At 39.6% G+C, this 15,194-nt stretch overlaps 1 protein-coding gene across 1 annotated transcript; it reads right to left on the bottom strand.

The window, feature by feature from the left end:
- Positions 1-2,236: 2,236 nt before the first annotated feature.
- Positions 2,237-14,955, bottom strand: CALM2 (calmodulin 2). Its single transcript, XM_072409743.1, has 6 exons — positions 14,805-14,955; positions 6,491-6,521; positions 6,065-6,208; positions 5,808-5,914; positions 4,497-4,632; positions 2,237-2,963 (listed from the first exon to the last, which is right to left on the bottom strand). Exons 1-6 carry the CDS (start codon positions 14,805-14,807, stop codon positions 2,935-2,937), a joined length of 450 nt encoding a protein of 149 aa, XP_072265844.1. The 5' UTR covers positions 14,808-14,955; the 3' UTR covers positions 2,237-2,934.
- Between the last annotated feature and the right edge of the window lie 239 nt (positions 14,956-15,194).

The raw sequence follows: 15,194 nt of genomic DNA, 5'->3' as shown, positions 1-15,194 counted from the left end.
ATGCCGTTTGATACTTGTATGATGTTCAGTCCTCAGCAATCTTCAGAAGGAGATATTACTGGTTTGTAAAGAGACTGTCGGTGACCTCTAATAAACTCAATTATCATGTCTCCAGTCTCCAACCACATTCACAGGCTTTATTTAAAGAGCTCCTGAAGGAAGTCCAAAGTCTCCCAAAAGTTGTCTATAGCACAGCATATACTGAATGTTATGTGCAGCCCCTTGTAATGTCAGCAGAAGGAAGATCTGAACATTTGTAGCCAGTGAAGGTGTTGCTTTACATTTCATACATGTCCCAGATATGGTTCTTCTATTCAAGGCACTGCAGTTTCCATAGTTGGACCAAATTGGGATGCTACACAATGTTTGTCCTGATGCAGCCCATTATAAAGTCATTGAACACGGTTAAGGAATGATTTTCCCTTGTAAGATGATGATCGATGTCTCAGATAGTATAGACAGCACTCCTGGTTGCTCTGGTTTACTGAACTCAAAAGGTGAATTGCACATGGGCTGCATCAGCTTTGGCTGCCAGGAAAAGAACTTCTGTCTTTCCTTGTGCATTCCGGGACATACAAATTTAGTTCCACTTTTAGGTATATAGGACCACAGGAGCTCCTGCTGACGGTCAGTAGAAAAGAATGTATTAGATAGGAAGATATTTGGTTTCCGTCCAAAAATAGACAAACTACACTTTGTGGAATGTAAAACCCCTACGGCCGAGTTCCCATGAACATCCTAGAGGAATGCTTGAGTAACATTTTGTAATGTCCACAGAGCATCTCTCAACCAACAGCTCACCATGCACTTCTGTATTTCTCCATCACCATGTTTTGACCCAAACGTTGCATAAAACACACAAATGCTCTGCTTATTAAATCCTTCATTTAAATTGTATGCATTTCCCTTCACTTCCTACCCTTAAGATGTAACAGGAAGTGTGGTATTCCTTTCTCTGCAAAAAAAAAATATTTTCCTTAAAAGGTTTTGTGTCCTCATTTCACATGGCAAATGTGACCTAGCACCATTGTAATTAGCAGACTATGTAAATGTCTAGGTTCTGTTCAGCATGAATGCATTCTATTAAAGATCCAGACAGCATTACGCTATGCATTTTACATCTTAAGAAGTTTTCTATAGCACAACCCATTTATTTAGCATTCCAACTTGGTCAATCATGAAAATTGCAATGCCTGGTATAGAACAGTAACTGTATAAGAAAGCTCTCTGCATTCAGCAGGAGGATCTGAACAATTTTACTAGTGAAAGTGTGCTCTACATTGCATTCATTTTTCAGTCTTTCTATACAAGGCTACATTTTAGATTGTGACCACTATATGGATGTTTCTCCTGAAAGAGCAATACGTGTGAAATGTGTAGTAGAGAAACACATTCTATTTTTGAAGAAACCAATGACCTTCAAACCTTGGAATGATGGTATTTTATAGACATGTATTGGAATTTTTTTTTTTTTTTTATGTACCTTCAAACACCCATAATTGCTTGGTAATATGTCAATTGAAGGGATGTGGTGCATCCATTCAGTTAGATAGGCAGCCAATAAACTAATGGTGTAATGTGTCAGACAGCATTTACTGAAGCTGAACTCCAGCCTGGTACAGTAACAGTCTGCTCCTATTGTATTGGGATTTTAAAATATACCAATATGGTAACAGTTTAAGTTGAGTTTCCAAATATGCCAAGATGAAGGGCATCTGCAATGGGCTGTATGGCCATTTTGTAAATGTTTTTATTGGGTACTATGGTAAAACTTCCTTATTTGGGTCCAAAGAATAAAATAACCATTATATTGATTTGATGCCATTTAGACTTTGCTGCAACAAACTCCACTTAAAAGTTAATATGTACAACCCATGGGGTGACAGCAGTTTTTTTTTTTTACTGCAATAGATCAATGTGGATTGGCAGAGCTTTTCTATACAAAAGAATTTTCAGGATATTTTGCATGCATTCGTCAATACTCCAAAAAACCTAATTACCCCTGTTAAAAAAATTTCTTAAAATTTTTTTCACAGCATAGAGGTAAAAAAATAAACGCCGACTACAAGTTATATACATGAAGATTTTGTCAAGGAATTATGTACTAAACTTGCCCTATGCAATCCACCTACTCCCCAGTTTCAGAACCCATTGTGCCTTCTCACCAGTAGTTCCCAGACAAAAGACAGAAGCTGTGTTTTTTTTTTTAATTTTTATTGTAAAACAAATATACAACTTGGAATGGATTTGAGGCAAATTGTGCCATAAGCAGGTTTTCTGAAAAGTGGCTAAACCAAAAGTAAACCTTATCTGGTGAAGGAGTTTACAAATCACATGCAGACCCCTCAACAGTGGAGAGAGAACTAGAAAAAAAAAAGAAAATTGGGAAAAAGGAAAAGAGCATAGTGATGATGTTCCATACACAGGTCTGGAGCAAAGAAATGGGAGGGAAGGCAGAAAAAAAATACAAGACATGTTATCTGGATATACCAGCTTTGCATTAGTGCAACATAAGTTCAATATTGTTTAACTATCTGTAGTTTAGAGTTGTTTACTCCACATTCCAACAAGCAGACAAGTTACTTGAAGAAATCCAACTTTGGGAGGAACAGAAATGAAAAATTAAAGTCTGTAGAGCCCAGATTTTCCCTCGTGTGACCCATTTTATCCAGCTCTTCCATGTGCACAAAGGGCTTTGAGAAAAATCCAGAGTAAGCCACATGCAGCATTTGTTACTTGATCAACTTTTCATGGAAACCAAAAGAGTAAGATGAAAAGAAAAAGACAGTGACAATATGGGAAACATGTTTGGAATTCTAAAATTACTATACATGCAATCTGACAGTAAGGGGGAACATTTTACAGATAAGTTACAAACAAAGAAAGGCAAATAAACATCTTTGTACAAGAAATTTAACACATTCTGTACAGTCTTCACTTTGCTGTCATCATTTGTACAAACTCTGCAAGAGAAGAGAAAAGGCAGTTTTAGTCAAATGCAAACCAGCCATTTTTTCTATACCAGTAGCCAACTAGTATAAAAGCCTCACCAACTGTTATTTAGCTAGCTGCTATTTTGTTTAGTTACCTGGAACCTTTAAAAAACCCTTTGTTACAGTTGGTGTGGGTCTTCCTCCAAAGGCAAGGTAAAACAGCTGCTTATGCAAAAGAAATGTTGCTAATGAAGTAACTGTTAACCCCACTGCAATAGTGCAAATGCTTGCACAAGTGTTCCCAACTCCCACACAGTGTAAGTTGTCAGTGCAGTTGAGCCAGTGATACAGAACTACCAGTTACCACCAAAGAATAAGGGGCCTTGGTCTAAACAAAAGTCTTTACACTGGGATAGATTAGGGGTAGCATGCAAATAATCATACTATTACAATCAGATATGTGTAGCCTTGTCAGGGTCAGACATCATCTCTACATACATCTAGGCTAATGGCAGGTTTTTGATTTGCAATAACAAAAACCATATCAATACATAGATTTTAGGTCTGGTGTTCTATTAACTTCCTACAGAACTGCACAATTCATGTGCATGGAGTGTGCGCTGAGCTTCTGCCAGCCACTGACCTCCATACATACAAGTGCAGATTGTTTTTTTTATTAATCTACAGGAAGGTCAGCCAGAACTCCATCCCACTGCATTTTTAATAAGGAGCAGACATGCTTTATGGCTTGGTACAGATTTATAATCAAGTTTTACTGTCAGCAGCTAAGCTGCCTATGTTCCCTCCCAGCAAGGACTTGGCAGCCTTTCAAATTAAAACCGATCAAGTGCTCCAGGAGCAAAGGGCTACTGAGAGAATGACCTGACAAATGGGTCAATAGCTCTCTTTTAAACTAAAACCTACATAGTCAACAGAACTTCCAGCATTAAAAGCCCACAGAAAGAAAAAAAATGCAATATAATCTTTTAACCCTGTAGGAACTTGTGCTGTAATTAGTTAACACCTGAAAAGCACATGCCTTCAGGGTCAGCATTTCAACAAGCATTCATTTTAGGAGGATCAGACCACCAGTCAAGCTCCACCCCCCCCCTCAAGCAATGCCAGCTCAGAATCTCTATGCACTTAAACTGTTTTAAGATTTATGAAAATGTCAGATTGTTCATCATCTAGCCCAGGTTCAGATAATTTGTTTTGTCCAACATCTGCCATGCACACTATATGCTACAGGCAGAACTGAAGATTCCCAAGTTGCGGCAGTGACCTCAAATATGGCCAACTTGATGTAAAATTTAAGAGGACTCTTCCATGCATGCAATTCTAGTCAGACCCTTACGAAGTAGAAAATAATCACTTGTGAAAGCACAGAACATATGGCTAGTCCCATCCTGCTGCACTTATGAATAGGATCTGACTGCTTTTTTCAGCCCTGCAAAACCCCACCAAGGTTATTAGGCAAGTAAATTAGTCTGTTCTGAGAGGCACCCTAATCTTTCCAAACAAAGCCTACTTGTGCTTAAAAAAGTTCATATTAAAATAACTTACCTTCATAATTTACTTGACCATCTCCATCAATATCTGCTTCTCTGATCATTTCATCAACCTCTTCGTCCGTTAACTTCTCACCAAGATTTGTCATAACATGACGGAGCTCAGCAGCACTAATGTAGCCATTACCATCCTAGGGGGATAAGGGGAAAATTATAAATAGTACTGAGAACTTTGCAAACTGATTAGGCTGGAGTCTTTGTATCAAAGCACCCATGGAAACAGATTTGTATGCATTTCTCTAGTAGTGCATTGGGAGAAGAATGGCTGTTAGGGTCAAATCATTCCTTCCCGCCGTATGAGCAAACACCAGGTCTTCTGTGTAACTAGCAGGAAGTTCTGTATGTATTAGTTTTAAATAGCCATTGTCTCAACTAGTTTCGGACCAAACCCCACCACTCCCTTGCTAGTAAAGATAAATCAAAGAACACTGGTTTCTCTAGTTGGTAAAGCTACTTCTACCTGCAACCTTTACACATTCAAACACATCTGGTGGATTTACTTTCAAGCAAAGCCATCAAAACCAACTTTTCAGCACTGGATACACCAGAGTGAATTAGAACACCTGCAGTACAACATGCCTGTTCAGTGTAAAGTTAGCATTTTATCTAGTAAACATAACTAAAGTTAAATGTGCACAAGCAATGTCTTGTCTAGAATTACTAGCTGCAAAGCACTTCTGCATCTACAGCCTCAAGGGTAGGGTATATGCAGTGAGACTTGTTTTATGCCTGATATCAAGACTTTAAAATTTTATACTAGAGTGACAATGTCTCCTTGCCGGAGGTTCTGACACAAGCTGCAAAGTCCTGCCTCTACCACAATGGTCAACTGGGCACAGAAAACACATCAGGGCATGACAGCTCCATAGTGGGAATGATCAGCTTGTGTCTTTAGCCCCTGGTTTGGGCACAGCTTCCAAACCTCAGTTTTCTTGAGTAAAACAGCATGCAAGTCTACTTGACGTGCATCAGGGCCTTAAGTTAATGGCAGCACCCTAAGCAAAGGAACAGCAATTGTCCCAATACTGAGTGAAGGCAGTCATTTTACAGTTCTAAAACTTTTGAAGCAGGAACAAGCAATTCTTTATTTGTAAAATTTAGTAAAGTGTATTAACCACTACTCCTGAAAAGAAAAACTACCATGCGTTTTCCAAGGTCTCAACACTTCCTGCCACCAATCAGATTTAATGCTCAGTCAGAAATCGCAGTTATGGAGGTAGAAAATTATTCCAACAGGCTCAGAATTCAAATTCTACAAATGTCTGGTTTGAAGTGTTTGAGAAAACCAACTGAAACAACCAGTTACCTTGTCAAACACACGGAATGCTTCTCGGATTTCCTCTTCACTGTCTGTGTCTTTCATTTTCCTAGCCATCATAGTCAAGAATTCAGGGAAGTCAATTGTCCCATTACCTGTAAAGCGAATATGCAAACTTAGTTCAAGCATGCAACAGAATACAGAGCAAAAATGAACACCAGCTAAAATGCAAGTTACTGCACACTGGAAGTTAGAGGCACAATGGATTGAATTCTTGGTAGCAGGGGACCAAAGACAGTTCTTACCATCAGCATCTACTTCATTGATCATATCCTGCAGCTCAGCCTCAGTAGGGTTCTGTCCAAGCGACCTCATCACTGTACCAAGCTCCTTTGTTGTAATAGTGCCATCACCATCCTTATCAAATAGTGAGAAGGCTTCTTTGAATTCTAAAAAGAAAAATAAATAGCTCATTTAATATATCTATCCTCCAACTTAATATAGGAGCACAAAACATCCATGTTAAGGCAACTTATCAAAAGTACCAAGTAAATTCTCTGGTAAGCCTTTTATATTCCTATTTTAAATGTTACTTTATATTCAGGGACCTGCTAATTAGACATCCCCAAAAGGCTATGCTTCTTTATTAGGATGTTAGCTGAATCATTCATGCCTGCCTCTTCAAAAAGCTTTCAAAAGTTTTTAGAACTAAAAGATAAATCACAACATACCTGCAATCTGCTCCTCTGTCAGTTGATCAGCCTGAAAAGAAAATACAAACGTGAGAAATGGTTTTAACAGATGCTGCTATATAGTTGTAAATCCATCAGCTTCAAGATATATAAATCTGTAAACTGATAAGTCAGCACAAGGTCAGAAATGTCACAAAGGGCAATGGTCACATATGTGTTGAATTAATTTTAACTAGGAGGGAAACTTTTTTATAAATTGGCCAGTCACGTTTTTGATGAGCTCAAAACATTTCCCTGGTTTAAGAAAGATCCAATTTTACTTTATGGATGCTACATCTAGGTGATAACTTTTACCAAAGATTGTTTATGGAAACATACAATACAAACTGCCTGTAGGCTCCTACACCTGCCAATAATTTAGCTCTGCTGAAAACCAAACAGCTGCTTATAGCACAATGGCAATGATGGCTACCTATAGTAAAGCTAAATTTGTTGTAAACATTTAGAAAGATCTTTACCCTGGAACTCAACCAGCTCCTCCTAGCAGCTGTGCAGTTCTAAATCTAGGACAGGCAGGCATTTCCACCATGTTGCTAATAAAATGCAGAAATTACAAGAGTGATAGATAACCAGTACAGCAGACCCAGAAAACTAAATTTCATTTTGTGCTACATGTATTATGAGGCTGCCAACCTGCACTGAGATGCAGCAGCTGCACAGCCATCACTGAGGCTTGTAATAGAATGAGCAGATTATATCTGAGATTATCCTATCTGTGGTCAAGGACCATGCTGACCTCTGTACAGAGGCATTTACAGATACTCTTTTCTCTGCACAGAACTCATACATTAAGCCAACACTTTAGTCAGGATAAAGTCCAATGCAGACCCAGAACTCATTCACAACTTTGAACAGATGGAGTCCCCCAACTAACCACTTCATTATTTCTGCAACCTACCTTTTCCTGCATTTAACTCCTCCACCCCAACCCCTTACAGGACTTTAGTTCTGTCACTTGACAATGCCTGCAGATCTTAATGCATGAAAAAAACCAAACACTGAGCTAAAACTAATAAATGTTCCTAAAACATAGGTCAGTCATCCTTGTGCCAGAACTGCTTTAATAAAAACAGAGGTCACTGTATTAGATTTTACCATAGAAAGTCCCTTATATGTCCCTCTTATGGTAGCAACACAAATTTATTTCTATCAAGCAGGGTCACTACTGCTTGGGAGAAATGTGACATGGGGGGGTTCATCCCTTCACCAGAAGTGGATAAAATGTGCAAGACTGGCTACTCAACGGCGTTAACTACAAGCCAAATAACAGTTTCTAGACCATAAATTTACTGTTATCTCATTACAAATCTTGCTCCTTGTAGGATTTGCACACAGGGTTTTTGTTTTTTTTTTTGTTTTTTAGTGTTCCCCATAATGAAAGCAGTTTTCATGTCACCATTTACATGAAGCCACCCATCAGATGACAGTGAAATGAAACAAATTAAGTTTATTCATCCCTTTGCTGTAATATTTTAAGTGCTAGGCCTTAAACATTAAAACCCCACACAAATAAAATATTGGGAGCACCAATCTCACAAAATGTAATATGCAACCGTGGAAACAAATCCCCATTACAGCATTTTGCTCAATTTAATTTCAGTTGATACCTGTTTAAATGGTCCCCTGATCTGATGGGATCCAAATTTAGATTTTTAGCACAAAAATTAGTACAAGATCCTGCTGCATGCAGGAAATGTGTTTTCCAATTGTTAGCAACATAAAATAAAATTAAGACTTAACTTGTGCATGTCAAAATAAAAAGACCACATTAAAACCAGTAACCATTTTCTGTTCACTAGAAAAAAATGCCTTGAGACACCCCATTAAAGAACCCTGTGTAACCACTCCAAGTTGAGCCAAGCTGCACTAACCTTACACAGGGTTTCACAGGACTGAAGGCAAAAGAAACAAGTAAAGACATTAGGTTAATATCTAAAACCTGACCGATTTGATTATTTGACTACAGGAGGAAGACTGTTAATCTCTAGAGTAAAGGCTGTCAATGGCAGTGTCCTGTATTTTGTATTTATACTTCTTTCAGGTTAGTGACTTAACACACCTATACAGCATGTTTGACACCTCAGTCAGAGCAGGGTAGGCAAATATTGCTCTACTATAAAGGCATGCAAATTCATAAATATGGTAGTTTTTTTGCATATTCCTTCAAGAAATGACCCTCTCCTGCAGACAAATTCCAGTGAGTAAGCCTAACAAGTCCCTTCTACAGCTTTGACCAGGCTATGGGCAATTTAAATGCATTATGCAAGATAGATATATGTTTACTTGTGCAACTACAAGTTGGCTGAAGTCATTTTCAATGGCCCTAAACTCTAGTTTTAGACAGCAACACTGATGTTATTTTTAGGCACACCAAAGCTTACCAGTAGGCCATGATGTGGCATTTGTTCTTTTTATGAGTTCATTGAGAACAGGGTTTCATGAGCAATCTGTACTTTTTTTGTATTTTGTGAGACTCAATTATCTTTTTGGCCAAATTTGAGGGTAGTATTCTTCCCAACAGCCAGCAATGCAAAGGGCATTCTTCCCACTGACCACAAAATATTGTGAGCTATAGCTATAATTAAAGCATAGGGTCCCTGAAGACCTGAACGATTATTCAAGGATCCCCCCCCTCCACAAGGTTATAAAACTTATAAAAGTTGAAGAACACTGGACTAGAGATGTTTTTATAACCACAACCTTTTCCCCACTATTGTTAATGTAGAAGCCAGACTCCACATACTAGTTCAGTCATCCTGTGAAAAATATTGCCTTTAATTTTGTAATAAGACATACAAAATATGCCTTCTGATCAATGGCAAGCCCTAAAACAGTCTCGACAAGGTAATCAAAACTTTACTTCTACCTATTTGACTCCTCAGATTTTACATGTAGGGCTTTTGTTCACACAAATGGTTTGGTTGAAGTTACTTTTATTGAGTGCCCAATATTATCTGGGCATCCAGTTGAATTGGTGCTATGAGGTTCTTGTGCTTCAGTTAACCAAGGTAGCAGTTTTCTAGAGCAGTCATCTCAAAAATGAATGAAAGCAAAGCTTAAAACTGCTTAGTGTCCACTAAGCAGTTTTAAGCTTTGCTCTCATTCATTTTTGAGATGACTGCTCCAGAAATTTGAAAAGCATTTTTATTTAAATCCATGGAAGCAGCTGACTGCCATCAGACAATGCATGTAGGCACCATACAGTGCAGACCTGCACTGCCTTATTGTTTTGACACTGCTTGGTAGTTCCCACAATATTTGCCAATTCCTTTTTTTACTGCTCATCTGAACTAGCATGTCATCTGGTTACTAGATTTTGCTTTTTGTACACTATAGCCTACAAGTATTAGATTTTGGCCTAGCTGTACAGTATTTAAATATGCTGGGATTAAGACTTGAGAATCAACATGGCACATTGTCTGTGGGAAGATATTCCACAAAACCCAAGCTTAATATTATGTATACATTGTACAGGAGACTGAACAAGTAGGTTAGCCTATTATTGAGACATTACATGCCTCAATATGTCATTGAGCATTCACATCCAACATTTGGCAATGCCATACAAAATTACAGCAAGTTTACCAATACATATAAGGTTTACTTTTTTTAGGTTAAGATTTAGATAAAGTTGTACAAGTTTAGATTTTTTTTAAGGGTCAGTAACTGTTGCGTGGTTGTTTCTGAACTGGCTCCACCCAACTTTCCCACACAGGCCAGTGCAGTCCATGATGAATACCAAGAGCAGTGTACCTCCTGGTATGACCATGTGCCTACAGTCTCATCGCTGTACATTTACAGCAGAACTTATAACACACCATTACCTGACTGCTAGTCTTAGCAGAATAAAGTTGTCACCACTGCTACCTTGCTGAACGCTTTGACATGAGGAAGCAAAGCCCTGTCTATTGAGACAGCCATATAGCACACCAACTGTAAAGGGGAGCCCAACTGCTAAAACCAGTGTTAGTAGCTAGTTTATTTCAGCATCACATAATTGCTCAAGGCTTCCAGTTAAGGTTCTCTCAATGTGTATGTAACTGTAGAAGTGTTATAATTCCTTTCAGTTTTTTCATCTCTATTTGTGGTCTTGCTTGGAAGATTTGTCCACCATCCACAAAATTAAAATGTATAAAAAAAAAAAATCAAACCTTAAATTATCACAGGAACAGAATGGTATGGCAAAAATGTTCCCATGATGGCCCCGAGTTCTTTTAAGGCCTTGTTTTGAAGGATCTTCCTAGTTGTGTCAGAGGAGGCAAAAAATTCATACCCTACTTTATTCAATATTAAAGTGTTTTGACTTGCCAAAGTGAAAAAGATACAGTAACAAGTCATCTACTCTTCCTTCCTGTATGTTAAGTATTGGGTTGAAAGATTCTTGGTATACGTTTTAGGGTGAAACAAAAGGTCATTTACCAGATCTTAAACTTCAGAAGTGTCAGTACAAAGGCTTCGTCAAACGGCAACAACTTACTGCTGCTCATGTTTATATAAAACTCCATTCAGAGATAAACATGACACAAAGTTTACAAGTAAACTAAAAAGGAAGCCACATTTAAAAAGGGCATCAAAGTCACTACTTCCATCTCCCGCATCCTGTTCTCTAGGCATTGGCTGGTTTTGATAAAATAGGCCATGTTCATGAGTCAGAATTGAGGTTTTTGTGTACCAAAAGATTGAAGATCTAGGGTCATCAGATTTAACCGAAATAGCACAGAATTGATACATTCAATGACTTGATGAAACCCAAAGTAATCATACACTACGCAATCTTTAAAGACAGCAGGAAGAAGTTGACTTGAGATATTTTAAGAGGTCATAAAATCCAGTAAAGCTGATAAAACCCATGCAGTAAAGTGATGCTTAGTTAAGAGCTGTGGTTTTTGACAGTCTAAATACCAAAGTCCATGCAGTGTCTTATAGGAACTAGATTCCAAGCAACATTCTTCTAGACAAAAAACAAAGGCAAGCCACTGGATGTTTATGACAGTTATTTATAGTGCAAACCCCATCTCAAACATTCTAGTGAAATCTCAGGAGTAGGTTTCCAATGGCACCAATTATCCTGGGATCATTCTACTTCTGCCTCCAGGTAGTTACACTCCCCCACACCGCTAATGATTTCAGTATTCCTTTCAATGCAACATACTTTACTGTCAAGATGTCCTTATCACTTGCCAACTCAAAAGTGATTTGGAAGAGGTAGTTGGCCATTAGGGGACATGTCAACCTTTCTTTGGGTTTGAAAGGTCAGTGTCTGCAACACACACCAATGGAGCAACACCATTATTTGGCAAGATCACCAATTTGCTTTGGAGGGCATCTAGACCTAAATTTACTTTGCAAGATTTATCATCTAAAAAGAGGCATTTCCATTGCTGGCCCCTAGGAAAGACAGCTGACTGGCTTTCTTAGTTTTAGTCACCAACTTCACTAAATTTGATACCAAATATTTAAACTACATTTTTATGGTAAAGTAGTAAAAGGTGCAGGACACTGGGGCAACATCTGCAAGAGTCATTACAGCAAGTCTTGGTGTCTGCAGGAAGTAGAATCGTAAAATATTAATGCAATATGAGATTAGAACTTCAGAGAGGTAACAACCAGAACTACTGTAGCAAGAATTCAAAGCGGTTGCCTAGATATTATGATTTAATCTTAGCTTTAACCAACTTGGATATCAGTTTTGGAAACTGCAAAACCAGGAACCAGTTGACATCACTAAGGAGGTCCAAAAATCTCCCCAACAGAATACATATGGGCGTGGTTCGTGTGTGTGTGTGTGTGTGTGTGTGTGTGTGTGTGTGTGTGGGGGGGGGGGGGGGGGGGGCAACAGAAGTTATTTCTGCCCAGTTCCAATTGCTGTATGCTTGTTCCAGGTCCTTGTTCAAGTTTCCATTATGGGGGCATGACAGTAACCTGGCTAATACAAAACCTACAATGTTTTATCATGCATGCGACTAAATCAATAAACATATCTGTTAAAATAAAAGGTTTTCTACTTAACTAGCCTGCCAGTTGAGAAATGAGTCGTTCCTCATTTACCACCCGATGCAGTCACTATACATCCCCCCCATTAGTCTCAACTGAAGAACTCCAATTGAGAAAACCCAACCTTATCGCCCAACCCCTTAATGCAGCCATCAGTCCTTTAATGTAGCAAATGTGCCCCAAATGACAAATACCAAAATAAAACAAATTTGTCCTTGTACTGTGCCTACAACTCTAAATAGGATTACACAATCAATCTGCTCAGTTTTGACTTACACAGTACAAATGACAATGCTGAAAAAAAAAAAAAAGGCTAGCCTGCCTATTTCTGGATATAATAGAGACCCTATAAAGTATACAGGAGCTTCAATTTCAGCTGCAAATTTCCAAGATTACCTGCAGGAAATGTGTCAGTTAGCCATACAAGAATCAATGAATCCTGCTTCAATAAATAAGCTGTCTCACCACTCAACTATAGGGCCAGGCCCTTTGGCTTGACTGGCAAGGATGCCTTGTACAGTACACTTAAAGCCTAAACCATAGAGCCAGCCACATGCATAATGTTGCTGCTGACTTACTATAACTTTAGAAGAAATACAAACTTTAGACTGCACACAATCTAATGAAATATATGTACAAAACTGCCAAAGCATTATTTTTTGCTATTCATGAACTGTGTAGGACAGAAGCAGACAGCCAATAAATGGATTTATTCACTTGATGTAGACATCTGATTCCCAAGGTTTCACAGATCATGAAAAACACCATATGCATTTTATTCACCGACAATTTAATTCTATGATTGGCTACAAAAGGATCAAAAGCAACAAAGCTGCACTTAGGTGACCACACTGGGTCTTTTAGGTGAATGAGGGAAGGAAAGCCTTTGATTCAGACTGAGCAGTCCCAGGGGGTAGCTACAACACCCAAGACTAAATGGGCAGGACTGGAAACCCTTCCTGCCGGAAACTGCAGCACAATGCGGCTGGACCCACCCTGATCTAGGGTGGAGATGACTGCCTCTGACAAGCCTTTCCACCAACTCCCTCTTCAGGGGCTTGTTGAACTTCCCTGATGAACTTTGGCCAGGACACCATTCCTACATTTCTCTTTTATAAAATGCATGTTAAAGAATCAAACGAGCCCACCATACAATCCAATACCCAACGTTTAACACCCTAATGCACAAGTCACAAATTAATCTTCATGCACAAGTTTCTTCATGCACAAAAACTCAATAAAAGTGACTGCTCAGGGCTGGAGCACAATCTGCTATCCTAGAGCATTACCGATCATACAACCTAGTTTTTTAGACGGGGTATTTGAGATTATATAACAGCCTCTCCTGGGTACAAAGCCTGTCAGCCACAGGCAGGGCGTGGGAGGAGATCTGCACGCGGCAAGCCCTGGCTTTATTCAAGCCTTAACCAAACCCGGTAACCAGACACCTCGCTGCCCTGATCTACCGGCTACACCTAGCAATGCTGAATGAATGACAGCATTGACTACAACACCTAGTCCACCCAACACTGTAAATGGAGAAGCCACACAAGGGAGACAGGAAACCATGCCATTGATATTCTACAAGGCAATCAGACCACTTGCTAAGGAGGTTTTATTGCCTTACAAAGCTGACCTGTCATCTGTCAGCCAATTGCCTTGATTGACAGGTCTACTATGATCAGCCAATCCCCAAATATTAGAAACATGTGCCAGAGTACAATCAGGGTTAGGATACAAGATATGCCAACTCTGCACATTCATTTCATACAATGTAGCAATGATCAGGCATATGTTATACAGTGTAGCAAACATTAACCAATCACAAGAGCTCAAACAATGCAGCAAAAATCTAACCAATCACAAGAGCTCATCCAAACCCATAGATCTCTCTGCTACTATTAAGAATGAATGGGGAAATGACAGACATAGGTTTATAACGGTAGAAAGGAAATGACAAGGCTGCCCATACAATATAGAACATTAGGAAAGATACATGACAGTCTGAATAAAGTCAGGGAGGCCCTTGCATTATGAAATGGAGAGTATAATATATATATCACATCGTGCATACGATATTTATCAGCTTGTGGGAGTCGCAGGACTATCACTGCCTGCTGCCAGATCGTCGCCATTTCCAGCCCTAGGTCCGTGTACAGCGATGACAGAAGCCTCATCCAAGGCTCACCATTACAATGAGTAAAACAAGTGCGCAGTAAGCCCTCCGGGGATGACGGAGCAGCGGCGGCCTCGGTGACGGCTCGCACCGGCTACGGATAAGGCGCTGGACATTACTCACCATTTCGAATGGATGAAAGTAGCGCGCAGCTCCAGCAGACTCAGCAGTCACAACCTCACCTCTCAAAGGTTCGAATCGGACTAATTTCCGAGCGCCGCCAAACGCTCTTCATAAACACCTCCCTCCGCCCTGGATTCCTCCGCCGCCGCGCTGGCTCCGCCTATGATGAAGAAATCGATGGCGCGGCTCCCTTGCGCGGGAGAGCACCGTTGTCTTTGCTAATATTCCAGGTCGAGAGCGGTAAACGCGGGCGGAAAATCCCTGAACAGGGATCGGAAACTAAGCGGGTTTTAACGTCGCACTGTTTACGGCGGTATTGCGAGCGAACGACGGACTACAGGGGAACTATTTTCTCGCGGCGGCTGTAGACGCGGAATGAGAAAGGCGTGT

The sequence above is a fragment of the Pyxicephalus adspersus genome, chromosome 4, assembly GCF_032062135.1.
Source record: "Pyxicephalus adspersus chromosome 4, UCB_Pads_2.0, whole genome shotgun sequence".
Taxonomy (NCBI): Eukaryota; Metazoa; Chordata; class Amphibia; order Anura; family Pyxicephalidae; genus Pyxicephalus; species Pyxicephalus adspersus.
The sequence above is the reverse complement of the archived record's forward strand: the minus strand, read 5'-3'. Positions and strand labels throughout refer to the sequence as shown.

What these genes read in the sequence shown, in the direction of transcription:
- CALM2 (XM_072409743.1), bottom strand. An exon ending in GACAGAGGAGCAGATTGCAG is followed by an intron (nt 6,209 to 6,490) that starts GTATGTTGTGAT and finishes TTTTCTTTTTAG; the next exon opens with AATTCAAAGAAGCCTTCTCA. An exon ending in CAATGAAGTAGATGCTGATG is followed by an intron (nt 5,915 to 6,064) that starts GTAAGAACTGTC and finishes TTCGCTTTACAG; the next exon opens with GTAATGGGACAATTGACTTC.